This window comes from Trachurus japonicus, chromosome 15, assembly GCF_045865225.1.
Source record: "Trachurus japonicus isolate A0001 chromosome 15, Traja_1.0".
NCBI lineage: Eukaryota > Metazoa > Chordata > Actinopteri > Carangiformes > Carangidae > Trachurus > Trachurus japonicus.
This window is the reverse complement of record NC_140921.1, coordinates 1,288,177-1,313,731: the sequence shown is the minus strand read 5'-3', so window position 1 is coordinate 1,313,731 and position 25,555 is coordinate 1,288,177. Positions and strand designations below refer to the sequence as shown.

The 25,555-nt window shown below is 38.3% G+C and overlaps 1 protein-coding gene across 1 annotated transcript in view; it reads left to right on the top strand.

Annotated features, from left to right (window-relative positions):
* LOC146972959 (glutamate dehydrogenase, mitochondrial-like) overlaps positions 1–25,002 on the top strand; it is a 37,685-nt gene extending 12,683 nt beyond the window's left edge. Inside the window, exons 4-13 of the mRNA XM_085799173.1 lie at positions 5,587–5,650; positions 7,266–7,360; positions 9,880–10,059; positions 11,032–11,169; positions 13,357–13,494; positions 13,636–13,716; positions 15,030–15,153; positions 16,267–16,358; positions 17,303–17,365; positions 21,669–25,002. Coding sequence (XP_085655299.1) covers positions 5,587–5,650; positions 7,266–7,360; positions 9,880–10,059; positions 11,032–11,169; positions 13,357–13,494; positions 13,636–13,716; positions 15,030–15,153; positions 16,267–16,358; positions 17,303–17,365; positions 21,669–21,788 — 1,095 coding nt within the window. The 3' untranslated portion in view covers positions 21,789–25,002. The remainder of the gene's footprint in view (positions 1–5,586; positions 5,651–7,265; positions 7,361–9,879; positions 10,060–11,031; positions 11,170–13,356; positions 13,495–13,635; positions 13,717–15,029; positions 15,154–16,266; positions 16,359–17,302; positions 17,366–21,668) is intronic.
* The last annotated feature ends 553 nt before the right edge of the window (positions 25,003–25,555 follow it).

Below are 25,555 nucleotides of genomic sequence, written 5' to 3'. Positions count from 1 at the left end.
GTTTGGTCTGAAACACGGGTCTGTCAGTCACTCTGCTCTGCTCTGAGCCCAGGAGAAAACTTTCCTTGTATCCTACAACCTTTATCCAATGAGGAGAGAGAACGGCATAAAGGGGCAGTCCTCTCTGTGTGCCGCAGATTTTCTAACAGACTTGATGACACCTGTCGTCTCCGAGGGAACCACCAACGCTTTTACACAGCAGAAAATCATGTTGCTGCTTGATCCGGAACTGTTTAACGCTACAAAAAGCTGAACCATGATATGATGATGTAGTTTGATCCGACACTAGACTGTTGCTCTAACGTGCCGTTTTTTTAATCCGAGGTTATAGACTAGACGGGATGTACCCAAAAAGTGAAAGTAAGGAGCATTTATGGGTACAAGTCGGGAACCGGCCTACTTTACATATTTCAAGGGTGCTGAATCCAAAAAAACTGGTACCCAAGCAAAATTGTGAGTTTTTGACCTTCTAATTTGCATATCAAAATGGCCACCAAATTGCCTATCTTGCTCAGTCGTTGGACCATTTTCCCCAAGTTTTTTTGTAAGTAGGCAATCAAAGATGAGGAAATTAAGTTTCTAGGTCTATGGTCTAGGGTCAGAGCAAGGATATAGTGGAGGCTCACTGCTTTTTTTATGTATACATGTCATATGTATACATATGTCATATCAACAGGGAAAATTTCAGAGTAACATTTATTGAATATTTATATCCACTTTAAAAATGACACATAAATGCTTAATTCCACCTTAGAAGTTATACATTTGCATGTATATGCATAAAAAAAGCAGTGAGCCTCCACTATATCCTTGCTCTGACCGTTGGCTATCGATCTAGAAACTTAAAGGACAATTCCAGGCGAATTCAACTCGGGGGTGTATTTTCATATCATTTTAGGTCTAAAAGAAGGAATCTGAAGGTTTTCAGTTTAATGTCTCCTGTTTTGCGGTAGTTGTGTCTGTCCCCGCATCGCCACGGCAGCAATGAATGGGAGTGGATGTAAGTTCCGCTGTTTAGGCTGTTTCCATCCCTCAAAGCCGCAATTTTTTTCCACAGACAGCGTCAGATGGAGACTCAAACATGCACCTAGAAGTTTATTTACTTCAAGCAAGCCGACATGTTTGTAAAACTAGATCTAATTCAAAGTCTGGCGGAGTCTCGCGCGAGACCCAAGTTGACGCTCGGTGTGTTCAGGAGCAGTGGGAAAAGCTACCGTTGTGTCATAAACACAGGAATATCAACTCTTTACTTGCTTCAAGTAAAAAAAACTTCTCGGCGCATCTTTGAGTAGCCACCTGACGCTGTCTGTGGAAAAAAATGTACACTTCAAGCAAGTAAAGAGTTGATATTCCTGTGTTTATGACACAAACGGTAGCTCCGACTGCGCCTGAATACACCAGCACTGCAACTTCGGGCTCGCGCGAGACTCCGGGAGACTTTGAATTAGATCTAGTTTTACAAACATGTCGGCTTGCTTGAAGTAAATAAACTTCTGGGTGCATGTTTGAGTCTCCATCTGACGCTGTCTGTGGCTTTGAGGGATGGAAACAGCCTAAACAGCAGAACTTACATCCACTCCCATTCATTGCTGCCGTGGCGATGCACGGACAGACACAACTACCGCAAAACAGGAGACATTAAACTGAAAATCTTCAGATTCATTCTTTTAGACCTAAAATGATATGAAAATACACCCCTGAGTTGAATTCGACTGGAATTGTCCTTTAATTTCCTCATCTTGATTGCCTACTTACAAAAAAAACTAGGGGGAAATGGTCCAATGACTGAGCAAGATGGGCTTTGGTGGCCATTTTGATATGCAAATTAGAAGGTCAAAAACTCAAAATTTCTCTTGGGTACCGTTTTTTTTGGACTCAGCACCCTTGAAATATGTAAAGTAGGCCGGTTCCCGACTTGTACCCAGAAATGCTCCTTACCTCTTATAGAAGGCCTTTTTTCTGAAATCCATCTAGACTATTAACCGTGTAATAAATTAATAACCGGATAGCAGACTACCTACTCGGGTACTTGGGTAACCGTGCACATCCCTATAACTGAATAAACTAAACTAAACTAAACAGTCAAAGCTGCAGGTCATGACCTCACCTCTGTCATGATGTCATGATGATGTCATGGTGCTGCTGCTTCTCTCTCTGTGTTTCATCACCGGCCGCTGCCTCGGCCTCGTCCAGTCTGAGTCGCACACACACACGTGTCACACACACACACACACACACTCGTGAACCGACAGTGTGTGTTCCTTTCACTGCTGATAACACTGTTGACCCCCACCACACACACACACACACACACACACACACACACACAATCACACAATCTGCTGTTCAGGGCATCGGTGCCGGCAGGAAACGCTGAGTCGTCAACTGGCAGAGAGACACTGGGATTCTCTCTCTCTCACACACACACACACACACACACACACACACACACACACACACACACACACACTCACATGTTTTCTTGACCTTCGCTCTCTCTCTTTCTCTCTCTCTCTGCTGTTGAACTCGTCGTTCTTTCTCACACGTGCAGCTCTGAGGCCCGGTGACCTCTGACCTCTGACCTCTGACCTCTGACCTCTGACCTCTGACCCCGGTTCAGTGTGAACGGGCAGAAACTGGAGTCAAACCGGTTCCTGACGCCTCTGACTCGTTAATGACATCACAAACAGCTGCTCCTGACACTTTTGCTGCGTTCAAGACAACTCGGAAGTCGGGAAAAAAACGAGCTCCGAGTTGTAAAAAATGAATTGAACGGCGTCGAACTCGGAAATTAGTTTCAAGTTTCAAGTTTCAAGTTTCAATACTTTTTTGCCATGTCAACAACATTGTTGATTGGGATTTGTTTCAGTGGGCTTCACACACTGACATAAAAACACAACATACACCCAGTACAACTACATGATAAAAACAGAGTAAAGTGCACAAGTAATAAATAGATAATCAGTAAATCAATAGATAAATATAAATATGGCACATTAAAACAATACCAATCTTAACGCCTTTCTTCTGCAGTCTGGCCTCATAGATCTCAGATGTGGATGGAACCTCACATCCAATGATTTTATGGATGCAGTGCGTGCGTACCACCTTGTTTAGCTGCCTCTTTTCCTCCGCAGACACATTCCCAAACCAAACACAGTGATACCAAACGTGAGAACGCTCTCAACAGCTGCCCTGTAAAACTGGAGCAATCCTTTGCTGGACACACCACACTTTTTCAGTTGTTTTAAAAAGAACAGTCTCTGGTGTGCTTTCTTTAAAACGGTGCTGGTGTTGTCCTTCCACTTCAAGGAAGATGATATGTTCAGGGTTCCTACGCAAGTATGGAAAGTATGGAAAAGTATGGAATTTGATTTGATACATTCCCAGGTCTGGAAAAGTATGGAAAATGGAAATTATTGTATGGAAATATATTTATCTTAATACTTATCTGGGTTTGGTTTTATCTGAAGTTATCTGGGTTAATTATTTTTGTATGCGCTATTGTACCTATAGCTACAATTTATTATTAATTATTTGGTTACATAATGGCATACACATTCAGAATAATGAAAACAAATGATTAATTGCATGACTTTTATTATATAATGCACAACTATTTACTCAAATATCACAAATTATTTGAATTTTTTTACCGAGAAGTCTGGAAATTATGGTCTGGAAAAAGTATGGAATTTGGAAATTTCAAATATGTAGGAACCCTGTATGTTAATTCCCAGGAATCTATAACTGTCCAGTGTCCACTCTCTGCACTTCTATGTTGTTGATGGCCAGAGGTAGGTGGTCTTCTTTGTGTCTGCGGAAATCTATAACCACTTCCTTAGTTTTCAAAGCATTCAGTTCCAGATTGTTTGTATTGCACCAGTCCACAAGAGATGCTATTTGGTTCATGTACAATAGTACAGGTGGGAAACTCGGGTATCATATCAGAGCTCCGACTTTCCGACTTGACGTCACAACAACATCAAAACATGGCGGCCCTCGTCTTAAACGGTTAAAATTTAGACATTTTAAGTTATTTGTTGAGGTCTGAATGCATATTTTTGTGTATTATTGCAGTAGCCTCTATGAAATACGTTTATATTAAAGGGATAGTAGCATTTTTTAAAAGTGTGGTTGTATGATCTACAAATAGCCCCTAAGTACTTTAATTGCAGTAGAAGACTCTCTGCACTCCTCCCGTTAGCAACGCCAGCCCATAATAGCCCTGCCCAGAGATTTACAACATATAGTGTTGTGAACGGACCCAAAGAAACGGCCTATTTTCACGGCCTAAAAGAGGTTTTACGTGGGAAAAAAAATACACAGTTCCATTGGGTTAGCATTAGCTTCAATTTACCCTAAACGGGCAACTCAACCGAGCGGTCACACACTTTTTGAAGGAGACCACAAAGATTAATTTAATGGTCAGGTTTCTGCCATTCAACAAAAATATAATCATTAGGGTGTTAGGAACATGAAATACGATAAGATTTTTTTCTTACCTCAACTTTCCTTCTCACGGGAGGACAAAACTTTTGGTTGCCGCGGTCACTGATCAACTTCCGGTTTTTACGGCACTTTCTGACAAGGCTGTCTTTTTACTACATTGCCACCCACTGGATGTAACTGGCATTACACACTCTAGTCAAGGAGGGGAATGAGGGCAAATGACCAAAGAATGGTTTTGACAAGGTTTTATAATGGCAATTCGACCACGAATATAGCTCAACCGCGCGGTTACAATGCCTGTTAAAGGGTTAAAAGTACGGCCTTTGGTGAAAACTACAAACTCGCACGAGTTTTCCGCAGCTGTCCTTTCAAAATAAATGCATAAAAAGTCCCGAAAAAAAAAAACTGACTCTGGAGCTGGAGGCGGTGAGAGATTTAGTGTTGACGGCCGCCACTAACTTCTCTATGTCAGAATGTTACCAATTATTTTGAGATTTGAGACTAATTACAGTCATAAAATACCACTTACCAAGTGTTAACATTTTTAAGACGTTTGAAACATTGATTTAAGACATTTTAATGCCAATTAAGGCCTTGTTTTTAGATTAATGAATTCAATGCCTTTTAAGACTTTAAGGATCCGTAAGAACCCTGCATGCTGCTCAGAGAGTTGTGTGTTGTTACTGTTGTTGTTGTCGTTGTAAAGGTTAAAGTGTGACCTTTTTAAACAGTGTAGGAGTCAGGACAGGTTCGCCTTGTTTCCATTAGATGATTGATCGTCAGAGTCGCACCACTGACGTCTAAACCCTGGTTGGTGAAGACGATGACACGTAGTTTCAGTGTTAAAGTGGTTAAATAATTAGCTACTGTCTGTGCTTCCTTTAGGGCTGTGGCAGTCGTTTATAAAATAATACCTCGCAGCAACGTATTGGAGAAAATAAAGAACTTGGACTAATTAACTTGTTCTCACGCTGATTAAACATCCTGAGGGTTTTATTGGGTTAAAGGAGCTTTGTAATAACAGCAACAACAGGACACACACCTGGCCACACCTGTACAGGAGCAGAGCCGGTGTTTCAGGTTTAACGCCGTTGAAACTGAACTGAACTGAACTGAAGTTTTGTTTAATTTCAGGACACAGAGCTGGAGAAGATCACCAGGAGGTTCACCATCGAGCTCGCCAAGAAAGGCTTCATCGGTGAGACGGAGCTCCGAGATTCTTCTACATGTTTCATACAGTTGATTATTAAAGGGATAGTTCAACATTAGTTCAACAGAGGGAAATACAGAGACTGCTTGATGAAAAACTGTCCCTGAAGGCAACGTGCATCAGCAGGTTTTGAATGAATTTCCCTCTAAAACAACTCTGTCTGGTAACGTTGTGTTATTATCTCATAGCGGCTCTGCTCCGCCGTTCTAAAAACAGCTTGCACCGACAATTAAAGGTAACAAACCTACTGCTGTGACTATAGGGATTATTATGGCAATGGGCCAATTTGACTAAATGTTGAACTATCCCTTTAACTGAATCTATATCTGAGTATAGACTGAGATCTACACCCCTAGGGTTCCTTGAGAGGGTTTAAGGGGGTCCCCAACGTTTCCTCAAAACTTTACCACTTTTTTCTTGAAATTTCATCACTTTTTTTTCTCGACATTTTTAAACTTTTTCTCTTTTTTTGGAGAAATTGTGTTACTTTTTTTCAAGAATTTTTACTCTAGAAAATTTTACCCGTTTGAGTTTTTTAAAGCTTTTTTTGATGAATTTCATTTTTTATTTGAAATTTTTTAAACTTTTTTTTTTAGAATTTTTACCATTTGTTTTGAAATGAAATTTTTAACCTTTCTTTTTGAGAAATTTCACTAAAAAATTTCCCCAAAATTCACGCCATTGGCCCTAATTTGAACGTACATTGACTAAGAAAGTAACATTATTCAGTGTCAGAACAAATATTTGTGTATTTCTGGTGTTTTTTTCTAAATTTGGTCCAATGGTTCCGTGGTCTAATTTGTGTCAATTTAAAGGGATAGTAGCATTTTTTTAAAGTGGGGTTGTATGATCTCCAAATAGCCCCTAAGTACTTTAATTGCAGTAGAAGACTCTCTGCACTCCTCCCGTTAGCAACGCCAGCCCATAATAGCCCTGCCCAGAGATTTACAACATACAGTGTTGTGAACGGACCCAAAGAAACGGCCTATTTTCACGGCCTAAAAGAGGTTTTACCTGAAAAAAAATACACAGTTCCATTGTTCGCTATAATATAATTTTTTCCAGCCCTTCAAAGTGCAGGAAAAACACAGTTTTTATTTGGACCTAACCAACTGCTGATCGGCGGGCGCTAACCCTGGGCGGAGGGATACGTGAGTTGGTTAGGTCCAAATAAAAACTGTGTTTTTCCTGCACTTTGAAGGGCTGGAAAAAATTATATTATAGCGAACAATGGAACTGTGTATTTTTTTTCACGTAAAACCTCTTTTAGGCCGTGAAAATAGGCCGTTTCTTTGGGTCTGTTCACAACACTGTATGTTGTAAATCTCTGGGCAGGGCTATTATGGGCTGGCGTTGCTAACGGGAGGAGTGCAGAGAGTCTTCTACTGCAATTAAAGTACTTAGGGGCTATTTGTAGATCATACAACCCCACTTTAAAAAAAATGCTACTATCCCTTTAAGGTCCTTGATGTAAAAAGGTTTGAGAGCCGCTGCTGTACAGAGTCTCTCGGTGTCTGTGGTCTAATATAGCAGCAGTAGTAGTAGCAGCAGTAGTAGTAGTAGTAGTAGTAGTAGTAACCTGCTGTCTTGTGGTTTTGTTCAGGACCAGGTATCGACGTTCCAGCTCCGGACATGAGCACCGGGGAGCGGGAGATGTCGTGGATCGCCGACACCTTCGCCACCACCATGGGACACTACGTGAGTCTGAGCGTCCGCCTGCAGTCGCCCACGGCAACCAGCAAAAACTTTAATACCTATTGAAATGTGGATTAATACACCAATACACAAGACTTGTGTCTACTGTTTAAAGTTTAAATAGACAGTAGGCAGCTAGGCAGTACAAAAAGTCCAATGATTTGTTTGTTTTTTGACCTTCTCCCATTCATTCTCTATGAGACATTTACACCCACGGCGACCAGCAGAGGGCGCCATGTGACCTCTTCACAGCCTTTATTTTGAAATCCACTGGTCCCTGTGCAGTCAGGGTCACGTGGCTCAGCTGGTGTTTGATCCCAGCTCAATATATCAACATCTTTTTAGATTATTAATTAACTTTAATTTCAAATATTTTTATTTGGATTTTTCAGACATAGGTTCATGTTGATCACAAAGTAGACAGTAGATCCTTATTTCAACAAACAATAAGTGCAGGGTTTAACAAGTACAATTAACAATCCTGCACGTAACAACCCCCCTCCCTTTACAGTACTGAGAGCATTTTTAAGGCACAGTTCAAAACATTAGTTTATGGTGTATCCCCCTCACGGGGTCAGGCTGCGAATGCTTATGTCAAGGGCCAAATCTGAGCACCGTCATGTTGTTTGGGTATTATGAAAATATAATAAAAAAGGATCCCATGTTTTATAGAACTTTTTCTCTGAGCCGCCGATAGAGAAGCGCAGCATCTCCAACTTGAGACAGGTCATTATGTCTTGAAGCCATTGGCTCAGCGTGGGCGAGGCAGCATCCCTCCATCTAAGCAGAATTGCGCGCCTGGCCAGAAGCAGGGCAAAACCGACCATATGTTGCTCGCTAAGTGTCAATTGTGGGTTGCCACCAGTGGCAATGCCAAATAAAGCTAGAGTGGGGCTAGGGGCAAAGTTCTTGCCCAATATTTTAGATAACGTATTAAAAACATTGCTCCAGAATATCTGTAATTTGGGGCACATCCAATACATGTGGAAGAGGGTACCGTCGTTGGCTTTGCATTTGTCACAGATTGGACTTAAGCTAGGGTAGAAGCTAAACAGCTTAGTCTTAGACATGTGAGCCCGGTGGACAATCTTGAACTGAATCAAACAATGTATTAATTAACTTTAAAGGGACAGTTCAACATTTAGTCAGATCCTCCTCTCACCATAACTAAACCCCTTTAGTCATAGCAGCAGGTTCATCACCTTTAATTATCGGTGCATGTTGTTTTGAGATGCGCGGTGAGTGCAGAGAGTGCAGCTACTCCCGTTTACTCAAGAGTAGTAGTTCTGTGTATTTTAGGGGTGGGAATCTTTTACTATCTCACGAGTTTTGGGGCTACGATGAATCGATTTAAAATGGATTTTCGATTCAAAACGATTTGATTCCTAATGATTCCTGCTTCAGTCTGTCGGTGTGAAAGGATCCTCATGATCTACTCCAGTCTGCTTTGCAAGACAGAACGACTAAAGTGTCTTTTTTACATTTATTGAGTTTTAAACATTTATCCATGCTTAGATGGAATTTTTGAAACTGTTGCATTAAAGTAATATCACATATTGCTTAACTAACAAAATTAAAAGTGCCTCTTTATTAAAAAAAACAGTGCAGTTAAACATGCTGCCTTTTAAATTCTAAGGAAACGGAGGCCGACAGCAGCAGATTTGTTTCATTTTTTTTATTTTTTTTAATCGATTTTGGGACATTTTATATCGATTCTGAATCGTATTAAATGAGAATTGCGATTCTTATGTGAATCGATTTTTTTGGCACAGCCCTAGTGTATTTGCTTCATGTGTCGTAATGTTACATAATTATCTCATAGCGTGGTGAATGTGCAGCTCACAACTTGTCCACCAGAGCGTTGTGGAGTTGTTGGATTGTGTATTTGATGAGTTTGATGAGTTAGAAACCAAGAAATCCCATAATGAGCCTCCGTAGTGTAGCTCTGAGCAGCTCACAGCTCTGCTCCGCCGCTCTAAAAACAGCTTGCACCGACAATTAAAGGTAACGAACCTACTGCTATGACTATAGGGATTATGACAATAATCATTAAAAACAAATCTGTTCCTCTGCAAACGAGTGTCTGTTGCTGTGGTGTGTTGTTCTAAAAACAAAATATGAACTTTTTTTAAAGGGATAGTTCAACATTTTGTCAAATTGGCCCATTGCCATAATCCCTATAGTCATAGCAGTAGGTTCGTTACCTTTAATTGTCGGTGCAAGCTGTTTTTAGAAAAGGTAAATTCATGCAAAACCGCTGATGCACGTTGCCTTCAGGGACAGTTTTTCATCAACAGTCTCTGTATTTCCCTCTAAAACAACTCTGTGTGGTAACGTTGTGTTATTATCTCATAACACATCGAAAACGTTTGTGCAAGTGCTAAATAAATCACTGTGACCTCCTTTAAGAGTGTGCGGGCAACCCTCTCTTTTTCTACGTTACTTTTTATTGCCCTGCACCTCAATAGCCTACACTACAGCATGATGTGCGTATAAAAACCTCCTTTTCCCTCCCCCTTCAGGACATCAACGCTCACGCCTGCGTGACGGGGAAGCCCATCAGCCAGGGCGGCATCCACGGACGCATCTCCGCCACCGGCCGAGGGGTTTTCCACGGCATCGAGAACTTCATCAACGAGGCGGCGTACATGAGCCAGCTGGGGATGTGCCCCGGCTTCCAGGACAAGACCTTCGTCATCCAGGTACGGCCCCGCCCCCTCCACGCCGTCCTGTGTGTGTGTGTGTGTGTGTGTTTGTGTGTGTGTTAGGGTTCTTACGGGTCCTTAAAAAGTCTTAAAAGGCATTGAATTCATTAATCTAAAAACAAGGCCTTAATTGGCATTAAAATCAATTTTTCAAAAGTCTTAAAAATGTTAACACTTGATAAGTGGTATTTTATGGTTGTAATTAGTCTCAAATCTCAAAATAATTGGTAACATTCAGACATAGAGAAGTTAGTGGCGGCCGTCAACGCTAAATCTCTCACCGCCACCAGCCCCCAAATCTTTTTCCCCCCAATCATTCATGTAGCAGTCACTTTACCTTGGATCACATAGGAAAGTGGGTAAAATTGTCCCTAACCCTATGTAATTGATGTGGTGTTTTATTTTTTATTTTTTCTGCATTTGTGTTTATTATGAAGTCGGTCTTAAATTTCATTTCAAGTGGCTTTAAAAAGTCTTAAATTTAAGTTGGCTTAAGCTGTAGGAACCCTGGTGTTTGTGTGTGCGTGCGTGTGTGTCAGGATTCCTACGCAAGTATGGAAAGTATGGAATTTGATTTTTCAGGTCTGGAAATGTATGGAAAATTGAAACTATTATATGGAAATATATTTATCTTAATACTTCTCTGGGTTTGGTCTCATCTGAAGTTATTTGGGTTAATTATTTTGTATGCGCTACAGTAGCTACAATCTCCAGGAAATTATTTGGTTACTATTAATGGCATACACATGAAAACAAATTATAAATTGCATGCTTTTTTAAAAAAATATTATGCACATTTATTTACTCAAATATCACAAATAATATGAATATTTTAACGAGAAGTCTGGAAATCAGGGTCTGGAAAAAGTATGGAATTTGGAAATTTCAAATGTGTAGGAACCCTGGTGTGTGTGTGTGTGTGTGTGTCTAAGTGTGTGTGTGTTAACGTGCCCTCTGCTCCGCCTGCAGGGCTTCGGGAACGTCGGCCTTCACTCCATGAGGTATCTTCATCGCTTCGGAGCAAAGTGCGTCGGCGTCGGAGAACTGGACGGAAGCATCTGGAACCCCAAAGGCATCGACCCCAAAGAGCTGGAGGACTACAAACTGGTCTGTACCGGTTCAGCACCCCACAGACACACACACTGGTCTGTACCGGTCAATTATGATGAAATATCGTCGTCAACGAACCTTTATCACGTGACGAAATCGAGACGAGACGCAGTGTAAATGGTCATGTGACGATAATTATAACTAGAAAATTTCCTCTGGGAAATTTTGATAGGACCACGGGAGCTACAGCCGGTTTTACCATCTCTGTCAACATGGGAATCAAACCCACGATCACGATCAGACAGACACATGATCATCTTTCACTGAGCACTGATATGGAGGAACTGTAACCACGCTGAGTGTGTGTGCGTTTATAAACATGTTAACGAGCTCCAGGTGGATTGTTTATGAAGTTAACGAGCTCTGGCCTGAGGATCAGTGGTTACCACGGCAACTTGAGGTGGTTGCCAATGACGATAGGGGCCCCCCAGGCTGAGGCAGACAGAAACGTGGAGAAAAAGAGCGATTTTCTGCCTCTGCACTGGTCTCACATTTAGGGTTACTGTGACAAAACGGTAGCTCCTATCCGAAAAAAACACAGACCGTCATCGCTGTAAAGACTTCCTGAACGATTTGGTGTGATTCTGGTGTTTCTACAGTAAATATTTTGGAGACACTTGCGAGTTTAAAACATCGGTCCATTCTGCTTCTCTCAGAAAATCTTTGTATTGGAATCAATGCAGAGACAGACGTGGCCGCACTTAGAGGCTGATAATTCAAATTCTGCAAGTCTCTCTGATATTTTGAGCACATTGCGAGAGACAGAACAAGTTTGTCTACAAATTTGGAAAAAATCATGTGTGTAGATTGTAAATTGTGGCCGGGAGGAATGTGGAAAGAGAACAGTTTCAGACGATTTCAGACAACTGCTCCCACTCTAACCGATGATATCACCCACTCTGACACGAACATTCCGTGCAATACACACCCATTATAATCTCACAATTTCTCCAAAAATGATCATGGTCATTGATCAGGGATTGATCAATAACTATAATACCTATCGAAACGTGGATTAATACACTAATACACAAGACTTGTGTCTACTGTTTAAAGTTTAAATGGAGTCTCTAGGTGAAAGTATGCCTGAGCAGTAGACAGCAGTAGGCAGTACAAAAAGTCCAATGATTTGTTCGTTTTTTGACCTTCTCCCATTCATTCTCTATGAGACATTTTTCATAGTTTTATGTGACTTGCATCGCCAAAAATTATAATAATTAATATAATATTATAAATTAATATAATATATATTCCAAAAGTTGCGAACAAAACATATGGTGAGGCCTCATTTTATCACTACGGCCCACGTTGCCTATGGAGCCGACTGCCTGAGGACTTGAGGAGAGCAGAGAATCTGGACATTTTTAAAAGCAAACTGAAGACCTACCTTTTTAGCCTTTCTTTTAACTGATTCTTACTATCTCTATTATTCTGAAACATGCATTTAATTTAATTTATCTTATTTATTTGTTTACTATTATTATCTTTTTTATTCTATTTTAATTAATCCATTTTTTTCTCTATTTTATCCCACTACACCTGTCTATTTTACTTCATTTTATCTAGTGTCTTTCTGGTCTTCTCTTTTTATCTATTTTACTTCATTTTACCTAGTGTCTTTCTCCTCTTCTCAATTTTATTTATTTTACTTCATTTTATCTAGTGTCTTTCTCCTCTTCTCTTTTTATCTATTTTACCTCATTTGATCTAGTATCTCTCTTATCTTCTCATTCTGTCTATTTTACTTCATTTTATCTAGTGTCTTTCTGGTCTTCTCTTTTTATCTATTTTACTTCATTTTACCTAGTGTCTTTCTCCTCTTCTCAATTTTATTTATTTTACTGCATTTTACCTAGTGTCTTTCTCCTCTTCTCATTTTCATTTATTTTACTTCATTTTATAGTGTTTTCCTCACTGCAAATGAGTGAGTATTAGACAGCGTTTCCCCGATAAAATCCAATGTTCTAAAATTATTGTGTGAATGTGTTTGTGAATTTATGTATGTCTCCCTCCCTAACATGTGTCCCCTATATTGCTTGTTTTTAACATGTGAAGCACTTTGAGCTGCCATGGGCATGAAAAGTGCTATACAAATAAAGCCTGATTGATTGATTGATTGATTGATTGATTGATTGATTGATTGATTGATTGATTGATTGATTGATTGATTGTGTGTGTTGCCAGGCCAACGGCACCATCGTTGGATTCCCCAACTCGACGCCGTACGAGGGATCCATCCTGGAGGCCGACTGCGACATCCTGATCCCGGCCGCCGGCGAGAAGCAGCTGACCAAGAGCAACGCACGGAAGATCAAAGCCAAGGTCTCACACTCTCACTCTAAAACACACACACACACACACACACACACACACCACACACACACACACACACACACACACTCTCACTCTGTGGCTGTTTTCCCATCATGCCTCAGTGCTCTGAGCTGTCCATGTTTCCTTCAGATCATCGCTGAGGGAGCCAACGGTCCGACGACGCCTGAAGCCGACCGCATCTTCCTGGAGAGAAACGTCATGGTGATCCCAGTGAGTGACGATGATGATGATGATGATGATGATTTTATTTTATTTTTTTCGGTGTTAAATCCTCTGTGTTTTTTTTCTCAACTTTATTGAAAGTTGTAGCAACAACAAACATTTCAGTCTTTCCAGCTCACATTCGTTACAACAGTAAAGTTACAAATATATGAATGTCACCAAAATGTGTTTTCTTTTATTGTTAATTTGATTGTTTTCTCGTTTGCTTAACCTTTGTTATACTAACCTCGTATCCCATGAGAATTATAATTGTAATGGCTGTGACAGATTCTGAGTGTCAACTGTTGGATACATTCACGACGTAATTTCACGGCGCACCACTCCTCCTAATCGCAAAACACTAATGAATGGAAACGATCATAAATTCGCATTTGCTTTTTGCGCATTTTCACAAAATCCGCTCTTAAATTCGATACATTTGGATGGAAACCCAACTAGTGCCTGCTCTTGCTCCAACCTTCCGTTGTATCCACCTTTTTCCGAACGTCAAAAACGTGGCCTGTTTTGCCGGTTTTGGAATGTTATGTTTACGTTTCCATGGTTTCAGTAGCCGCGGTAAATGCATGGATTATTTTTTTTTTTTTTCCCCAATGAAAATCTGTAAAACGCATGGATCATCACACCAGCTTTTAACAGTGGATATCACACAAATTGACATCTGTGTTAAAAGCCAGCGTTAATAGATCCATGCGTTTACCGCAACTATGACAACGCCTGAAAACCATGGAAACGTAAACGTAAAATTCCACCAAACCGGCAAAACCGGAAGCCAGTTTTGACCATAGATGACGTTCGGAAACTTGTGGATTGGTCGCCAGTTACACATGACATCAATGTTCTAATGCTGTTGCCACAGAGATCATTCCATGCCAACGTTGCCAACGTCACCAGATGTAAATATTTATATATTTCGGACCCGCCAAAATTTATTAAACAGTTATTTATATACTATTTTTACCTCTAGACATTCTGTGGATGCATTATTTTTGAAAAATGTATCCTTTTGATGAAAAAGTTGTAGCTATAACTTTTAAAATATGGGCGGGATATGAAATTTCCCCAAGAAAATATAAAGGTTTACTATAGCACATACATCGTTCCCTTTCTTTGAATTCAAAATAAGTGAAAATGTTCTTCCCCTCAATGTTGATTTTATGTTTAGTTTTACATAATATATAGTTCTCAAGTTCTTTCCAAACCGCTGTATGAACAACCATAAAACAGATGAGTTACATTTTCAAGTTCAATTTTACATGATGATGCTGATGAAGAGTTAGTTATGATGCCCCCCCCCCCTCTAGGACATGTACCTGAACGCCGGCGGTGTGACGGTTTCCTACTTCGAGTGGCTGAAGAACCTGAACCACGTCAGCTACGGTCGACTCACCTTCAAGTACGAGAGAGACTCCAACTACCACCTGCTCAGTGAGTACTGCTACCACCTGTCGCCATGACGACCTGACCCCACCGAGGCTGGGATGGCGGGGTTTTGCACAAAACCTAGATAAGGGATTAAGCCGGGATATGTTGGTTATCCTGCTGAATTTAGCCTCAAGTCGGTCGTTCAAAAGCAGGCTAAATCTATCCTGGTCAAGTTACTATGGTGATTTATTCTCTGCAGCTAGCCTGCTCCAGACCATAATAACAGCCAGGCTAAGTTGATTCTGTTGTCTTTATCTGTGAAGTCAGCAGCCACTCTGATCAGAAATCAACGTGTTTCATACAGTTATTCCATGTTCTTATGTTCATATTGGCCTGATTTATAACTAAACAAAATACATTAACATCACTGCCTTCTCATAAAAAGCAATGGAGCAAAAATAGCATATAGATTTATTTTTATTTTTATAAAATATGTTACAAAATATATTGGCCTAAATATTGGTTGAGGTAAGAAAATAAGAATGAAATTGAGTGAGTGTGAGCAACCACCTTCCAAATAATTTATACACCTCATGTGAACATTGTTATCAGCAGTTTATTGAAGCAGCAGACTGCATAATGTTCTTATATTTCATTCATTTTAACCTGTTGCACTTTTGGCCACTTTTGCTGTATGAACTTGTATTACTTGTTATGTACTTCAAGGAATTTGTGCAATGAATCAACTTCCACTGCTCATCATTTAGGCAAAGTGCACAACTGTTGGTTTGTGAAAGGAACTTGAGTTGTGATTATAGTTTTCAGTCTGCAGTCTGCTCTCTCTGAGCTTTACCACAGCTTTTTTTTAAGAGGTGAGTCACCTGACGTCAGCATTAAGTTCCTGTTGATTGGAGGAAAGCAGCCACACCTGTCCTCTCATCGGTGAATCTGTGATCAATGTCTGTGGTCTACTGACCAGAGAATTAGTTCCACCTGGCTTGACCAAGCTGCTGCTAGTCGTTAGTGCAACCAATTAAGCCAGGATGCGCCGATCAGACTGGGTCAAGCCGCGCTTACTCAGTTATCCTGGATTTCTTTATTCTACTTTTGTGCAATACCCCTCGCCATGACGATCTAACCCCTCCTCCTCCCTCCTCCCTCCCTCCCTGTCCTCAGTGTCGGTCCAGGAGAGTCTGGAGAGGAAGTTTGGGAAACACGGCGGTGCCATCCCAGTCGTCCCCACGTCGGAGTTCCAGGCCCGCATCTCTGTGAGTATTAATACTACTAATACTACTACTAATACTATTACAAGTAACTAGTGATACTAATACTACTGCTAATACAATAGAATACAATACATCACAAGTGACGTCTCAGATCTTTAAAGAGACAGACGACTGTAGGACAGTGACGAGGAACATGACCAAGCTAAACTATAAAATCCAAAGGTGGAGGACGACGTTTGGCCGATCATCACTCTCAGTGCAAGACAGGCACATGTACATGTTTTTTTTTATCCATTAATGTGCACTGTCCCATTCAAATAAACAAAAAAAAAAGAAGAAAAAAAAGAAAAACACCTATGGAATTATTTACCATCAGAAATGAACTACTTTTAGAATTTTTATGGTTTTTATGTGAGATCTTTTAATGTGAGTTTTTATGTTGGTCCCCTATGTTGGTATGTTTATGTTTAACTGAGCCCAAACTGATGACAATTTTCTGTCCCTGTGACAGACAATAAAGTTTTTTGAATTGAATTGAATTGAATTGAACTAAAGAGTTTTAGTGTGAAAGTTAAACATCGACTCAAGCAGCAGCAGAAACGTGAACATTCATTTCTCACAAGTTACTAATGTTTAATGTTAAATTTAACTTTTAATCTGTAATTTACAACTGCAACTGTGTTTATTTATTCATTGTTTTATTCACTGTATTTGTATGATTGCATATATCTTTATTTTATTGTATTGAGTATATTTTATTCTATTCTAAAGCCTGAGCAGAGTCTTCTATCTATCACATCAGTTCTACTACTGTTGATGCCACTTCTGATAATACTATTACTACTACTACTACTACTCATACTGATACTACTACTATAACTGATACTAATGACGCAACTACTGGTACTACTGTACAACCCATAATAATAGTATTACTACTACTACTACTACTACTACTACTCACCACTGTGTTGTGTTGTGTTCAGGGAGCGTCGGAGAAAGACATCGTTCACTCCGGTCTGGCCTTCACCATGGAGCGCTCTGCACGGGTAACACACACACACACACACACACACACACACACACTCACACACACACCGCTCTGCCAGGGTAACACACACACACACACACACACACACCGCTCTGCCAGGGTAACACACACACACACACACACACACACCGCTCTGCCAGAGTTACACGCACACACACACACATCAAAAAAACAGACTTCAAGAATAAAGTCGTAACATTACGAGAATAAAGTCATAAATTTAAGAGAATAAAGTCGTACATTTCCTACCAGAAAAAAGTCATAACATTACAAGAATAAAGTCGTAAATTTACGAGAATAAAGGCATACATTTTACGAGAATGAAATCGTAAATTTACGAGAATAAAGTCGTACATTTACAAGAATAAAGTCGTAAATCTACGAGAATAGTCATAACATTATGAGATTAAAGTCATAAATTTAAGAGAATAAAGTAGTAAATTTACGAGAATAAAGTCATAACATTACAAGAATAAAGTCGTAAATTTACAAGAATAAAGTCATAAATTTACGAGAATAGTCATAACATTACGAGAATAAAGTCATAAATTTAAGAGAATGAAGTCGTACATTTCCTACAAGAAAAAAGTCATAACATCACGAGAATAAAGTCGTACATTTACGAGAATAAAGTCGTACATTTACGAGAATAGTCATAACATTGCGAGAATAAAGTCATAAATTTAAGAGAATAAAGTTGTAAATTACGAGAAAAAAGTCATAACATCACGAGAATAAAGTCGTAAATTTACAAGAATAAAGTCATAAATTTACGAGAATAGTCATAACATTACGAGAATAAAGTCATAAATTTAAGAGAATGAAGTCGTACATTTCATACGAGAAAAAAGTCATAACATCACGAGAATAAAGTTGTAAATTTACAAGAATAAAGTCGTAAATCTACGAGAATAGTCATAACATTGCGAGAATAAAGTAGTAAATTTACAAGAATAAAGTTGTAAATTTACGAGAATGAAATCGTAAATTTACGAGAATAAAGTTGTCAATCTACGAGAATAGTCATAACATTACGAGAATAAAGTCGTACATTTAAGAGAATGAAGTCGTACATTTCCTACGAGAAAAAAGTCATAACATCACGAGAATAAAATCGTAAATTTACAAGAATAAAGTCGTAAATCTACGAGAATAAAGTCGTAAATTTACGAGAATGAAATTGTAAATTTACGAGAATAAAGTTGTCAATCTACGAGAATAGTCATAACATTACGAGAATAAAGTCGTAAATTTACGAGAATAAAGTCGTACATATCATACGAGAAAAAAGTCATAACATTACGAGAATAAAGTCGTAAATTTACGAGAATAAAGTCGTACATTTCATACGAGAAAAAGGTCATAACATTACGAGAATAAAGTCGTAAATTTACGAGAATAAAGTCGTACATTTCCTACGAGAAAAAAGTCATAACATTAAGAGAATAAAGTCGTACATTTCCTACGAGAAAAAAGTCATAACATTACGAGAATAAAGTCGTAAATTTACGAGAAAAAGTCGTACATTTCCTACGAGAAAAAAGTCATAACATTACGAGAATAAAGTCGTACATTTCGTACAAGAAAAAAGTCATAACATTACAAGAATAAAGTCGTAAATTTACGAGAATAAAGGCATACATTTTACGAGAATGAAATCGTAAATTTACGAGAATAAAGTCGTACATTTACAAGAATAAAGTCGTAAATCTACGAGAATAGTCATAACATTATGAGATTAAAGTCATAAATTTAAGAGAATAAAGTAGTAAATTTACGAGAATAAAGTCATAACATTACAAGAATAAAGTCGTAAATTTACAAGAATAAAGTCATAAATTTACGAGAATAGTCATAACATTACGAGAATAAAGTCATAAATTTAAGAGAATGAAGTCGTACATTTCCTACAAGAAAAAAGTCATAACATCACGAGAATAAAGTCGTACATTTACGAGAATAAAGTCGTACATTTACGAGAATAGTCATAACATTGCGAGAATAAAGTCATAAATTTAAGAGAATAAAGTTGTAAATTACGAGAAAAAAGTCATAACATCACGAGAATAAAGTCGTAAATTTACAAGAATAAAGTCATAAATTTACGAGAATAGTCATAACATCACGAGAATAAAGTCATAAATTTAAGAGAATGAAGTCGTACATTTCATACGAGAAAAAAGTCATAACATCACGAGAATAAAGTTGTAAATTTACAAGAATAAAGTCGTAAATCTACGAGAATAGTCATAACATTGCGAGAATAAAGTAGTAAATTTACAAGAATAAAGTTGTAAATTTACGAGAATGAAATCGTAAATTTACGAGAATAAAGTTGTCAATCTACGAGAATAGTCATAACATTACGAGAATAAAGTCGTACATTTAAGAGAATGAAGTCGTACATTTCCTACGAGAAAAAAGTCATAACATCACGAGAATAAAATCGTAAATTTACAAGAATAAAGTCGTAAATCTACGAGAATAAAGTCGTAAATTTACGAGAATGAAATTGTAAATTTACGAGAATAAAGTTGTCAATCTACGAGAATAGTCATAACATTACGAGAATAAAGTCGTAAATTTACGAGAATAAAGTCGTACATTTCATACGAGAAAAAAGTCATAACATTACGAGAATAAAGTCGTAAATTTACGAGAATAAAGTCGTACATTTCATACGAGAAAAAAGTCATAACATTACGAGAATAAAGTCGTAAATTTACGAGAATAAAGTCGTACATTTCCTACGAGAAAAAAGTCATAACATTAAGAGAATAAAGTCGTACATTTCCTACGAGAAAAAAAGTCATAACATTACGAGAATAAAGTCGTAAATTTACGAGAAAAAGTCGTACATTTCCTACGAGAAAAAAGTCATAACATTACGAGAATAAAGTCGTACATTTCCTACAAGAAAAAAGTCATAACATTACGAGATAAAGTCGTAAATTTACAAGAATAAAGTCGTACATTTCATACGAGAAAAAAGTCATAATATTATGAGAATGAAATCGCAAATTTACAAGAATAAAGTCGTAAATCTACGAGAATAGTCATAACATTACGAGAATAAAGTCATAAATTTAAGAGAATAAAGTCGTACATTTCCTACGAGAAAAAAGTCATAACATTACGAGAATAAAGTAGTAAATTTACGAGAATAAAGTTGTAAATTTACGAGAATAAAGTCGTACATTTCCTACGAGAAAAAAGTCGTACATTTACAAGAATAAAGGGGGAGCATACATCAGTCCGACTGCCCATAAGTCCGACGGATCATTTCTCCGACGACCCATTCTACAGTGTTAAGGTTAGGTTTAGGGTAAGGTTAAGGGTTAGGGCTACTTAAAGCAGAAGTAAGTGGTCCGGTCGTTTTCGCTAATGCTGCGTTCCAGGCAGGCTTTTGAAATCGTAAATTACAGCTTCAAGTCACAACTTACGACTTTGTAGCGTTCCAGGCAACCCACTCGTGTTTTTCCGACCTGTTTTACCGGTGAAAGTCACTATAACGGCCACTCGTAACTTCCGACCCGTGAACTCGTACCAGATCGAACTGGTACCACTTCACGGTCGGAAAAATACGAGTTTCCTTGAACGCACCATAACAGTCCTCGTCGCTACGTCACCACATTCACGGCGTTCCTTGGCTGCACACACAGCCCTTTATGCCGTTCTCTCTCCTCATTGGATAAAAACTGTAGGATACGATAAATGTTTTCTCCTCGGCTCAGAGCAGAGTGACTAACAGACCCGTGTTTCAGACCAAACACTCTATAGAAGTGATTGCTGTCGGAAGATACAACTATTTAAGACTTATATTAACACAAATATATCACTTACTTCTGCTTTAAGTCGGAGAAATGGGAGGTCGGACGGACGGACGTCATGCGCCCAGAATAAAGTCGTAAATCTACGAGAATAGTCATAACATTACGCTTTTTAAGTCATAAATTTACGAGAATAAAGTCGTAAATTTACAAGAATAAAGTCGTACATTTCCTACGAGAAAAAAGTCATAACATTACGAGAATAAAGTAGTAAATTTACGAGAAAAAAGTCTTAAATTTACAAGAATAAAGTTGTACATTTCCTACGAGAAAAAAGTCATAACATTACAAGAATAAAGTCGTACATTTCCTACGAGAAAAAAGTCATAACATCACGAGAATAAAGTAGTAGAATTTATGAGAATAAAGTCGTACATTTACGAGAATAAAATCGTAAATTTACGAGAATAAAGTCGTACATTTACGAATCAAAAGATGATCAACTGTTCTCGCTCTCTCTCTGTGATGCAGCAAATCATGCGAACAGCCAACAAGTACAACCTGGGTCTGGACCTGAGGACGGCGGCGTACGTCAACGCCATCGAGAAGGTGTTCCAGGTTTACAGCGAGGCCGGACTCATCTTCACGTAGACGCAGACGAAGATGCAGACGATCCTCCATCCTCCTCCACATCTGTTCCCTGTCCTCCATTATTATCTCTGCAGGATTTCTTAACTGACCTCTAAACCTTTTCCTCCTGCTGCTCCTCATCTTCCTCCTCCTCCTCCTCCTCCTCCTCCTCCTCCTCCTCCTCTTCCTCCTCTTCTTCCTCCTCCTCTCTCACCTTGTTTACGTTCAGTTGAACCGACACTCTGCTGCTGCTGCTGCTGCTTCGTCGCTTCGTCACTTCGTCGTCTCACCTGGAAACTCACAAATCACCTTAAAGCCTTAAACACACAGAAACCAAACGGTCCCAAACGGTCCCGACCTGCAACGCTCACCTGGCCAGAAGCGTGTGGACGGACGCCATCAGTCACCTTATTATTGATTATTGATTATTAATAATGCAGTAGGGCAGTAATCCATTGTTTTGATCAATCACTAATTTATTAACCTTTTTATTTGAGAAGAGTCTGAGACAATCAACACAGCTGCTGAATCCTGTTACATGACACCAGGGCCGTTGCTAGGAATTCTGGGCCCCCTTAAAGAATACTAAAGTGGGCCCCTCCCCCTAACTTTTCCTTTTTTTTTTTTCTTAGACTACGTATGTATTGTACTGCAAAAACTCAAGTATCTTAGCAAGAATATTTGTCTTATTTCTTGTCAAAATGTCATTTCTAGTCAAAACAAATCTCATTCTACTTAAAATAAGACTCATCATATTAAAAGTAGCTTGTTTTTAGACACTTTTTACTTCTTTCAAGCAGATTTTCACTTGGAATAAGTAGAAAAAATCTGATAGTGGAGCAAGTTTTTCTTCCTTATTACAAGCACAAAAAACTTACTTTCACTGGCAGATTTTTCTATTTATTGTGAATTTAAGTGAAAATGATCTAAAAACAAGTTAATTTTTAGGTAATGAGTCTTATTTTAAGTGGAAAGAGATTAGTTTTGACTAGAAATGAGACATTTGGACAAGAAATAAGACAAATATTCTTGGAAAGATGTAGAGTTTTTACAGTGTACTATGAGTATTGGTCAGGGTCTTACGCAGAATAAATCAGTCATACAAAGATTAGACTACTGGGGTTTTTTATGGGCCCCACTGGGCGCTGGGCCCCTAGAGTTATCATCACCTTTCTCCCCTAGACAACGGCCCTGCATGACACACGTTTACATGAAGTGGTCGGTGGTTTTCACTGGACACTAATTAGTTGAGTTTCCTGTTTTACATGAATACTTTTTTAAAAACCCAGATGTTATTATTATATTTTATAATTAGGGATGTCACGATTACAGATTTTCTAGGTACGATTATTGTCAGAGAAATAATCACGGTATTACGATTATCATGATTATTATGCATTAATTAATTTTGTAATTAATGTGTAAAATCAAATATAGTCAAAATATAATTACATTACAAATTATTTACACAAAGTATCTATTAAAATATGGCCAATTATTAAAGTGTTTGAAATAATATAAGTCATTAATTGTCATCTATACCAAATGTTTAAGTTAATTTTAATCTTTTTTTTATTATTACAAATGACACTGACTGACCAATTCAATGTTACGTTAGTTAAATGGACCAGTATCTGTGCATTTACCTTTTACTTTGCCGCACATCTGCCAGTACGGTTCATACAGAATCTTTTTTTGGAAAGTGACGGTATTTAGGAATCTTTACGATCAATTAATTGTGGCGTTTTAATACCACGATTAATTGTGAAAACAAGTAATCGTGACATCCCTATTTATAATAAAACCCCGTCAGCGTCGTCCACAGACTTCTGGCCGTGTGTAGTTCACTGTCTCCAGGTGAAGAGCTTGTAAAGATATTTTTTTATTCTACTGCACATGTGCCTCAGGACTTGAGCTTTAATATTTTTTTGCGGAGACGTGGTTAAAGGAGCGTTCCGTGTTTTGTTTCTTTTCTTTTTTTTTCTTTTTTTTCCAGTCGTCTGGTCACAGTTTCACTTCGGCTTTGAAACGAATCAAAACCAGTTTGTAAATATTAGAAGAAAAACAAAAAACAGCTGATTTATCATGTTTACAGCTTAGTTACAACTCGTCTGTTACATCTTTACCTGCTGCTGCTAGGCAACGGTGACCAGGCGACTGAACACACTCATCATCATCATCGCCGCTCCTTTAGCCGTCGTCTCCCGGTTTCACTGCAGGTAGAAGAGTCAACAGGAAGTTGACTGTAGATTAAAGGGATAGTATCTTTTTTTTTTTAAGTGTGGTTGTATGATCTACAAATAGCCCCTAAGTACTTTAATTGCAGTAGAAGACTCTCTGCACTCCTCCCGTTAGCAACGCCAGCCCATAATAGCCCTGCCCAGAGATTTACAACATATATTGTTGTGAATGGACCCAAAGAAACGGCCTATTTTCACGGCCTAAAAGAGGTTTTACCTGAAAAATAATAAACAGTTCCATTGTTCGCTATAATATAATTTTTTCCAGCCCTTCAAAGTGCAGGAAAAACACAGTTTTTATTTGGACCTAACCAACTGCTGATCGGCGGGTGCTAACCCTGGGCGGAGGGATACGTGAGTTGGTTAGGTCCAAATAAAAACTGTGTTTTTCCTGCACTTTGAAGGGCTGGAAAAAATTATATTATAGTGAACAATGGAACTGTGTATTTATTTTTCAGGTAAAACCTCTTTTAGGCCGTGAAAATAGGCCGTTTCTTTGGGTCCATTCACAACAATATATGTTGTAAATCTCTGGGCAGGGCTATTATGGGCTGGCGTTGCTAACGGGAGGAGTGTAGAGAGTCTTCTACTGCAATTAATGTACTTAGGGGCTATTTGGAGATCATACAACCCCACTTTAAAAAAAATGATACTATCCCTTTAAGATCCTCTGTTACAGCTCATGCTAAAGCTAAAGCTAATGCTAATACTCATGTTAATCTATGCAGTTGAACTGTTACGACTCTGGATGAGTGTGTGTGTGTGTGTGTGTGTGTGTGTCTGTGTGTCTGTGTGAGTGTGTGTGTGTGTGTGTGTGTCGTCGTCTCACATCAGGAACATCTGGAGGACACAAACACGTTCCAGATGTTCATCATCATCATCATCAAAGACATTTCAACATGTCACAGCTGTTCAGTTTCTCACCAAAAACTATGCAAATATTACTGATGTATAATCACATGTGAACCAAAAATAAACTCATCATATGGAAGAAATCTGTTGATTCATTATTGATCAATTAATGATGTTGTTAATGATTAAATAAAACCAGGAAGTGCAATCATTAAATGTTCCTGGTTAATAAGTTAAAGAAACATCTCACAAACCGCTTCATTAAAACAATTAAAAACACATTTTTCCTTTTTTATTTATACACAGATAGTTTGAATAGACAGATAGACAGATAGATAGATAGATAGATAGATAGATAGATAGATAGATAGATAGATAGATAGGTAGATAGATAGATAGGTAGATAGATAGATAGATAGATAGATAGATAGATAGATAGATAGATAGATAGATAGATAGATATACTGTACTTTATTGATCCCAAGCTGGGAAATTACAGTGAATTATGAATTCTCTCATTAATTTGACCTTTTTTTTTATTTTACTTTGTTTTTATTTAAAGAAAGAGAGAGAAAAAAATATTTCATGATCAAACATTTAACTTCAGAAACATTTCTCCCAATTTACTGCTTCATTAATAAATCACATTTTTACTTTTAGTTGTTATGAAATATGTTATTTTTAAACAAAAAATAT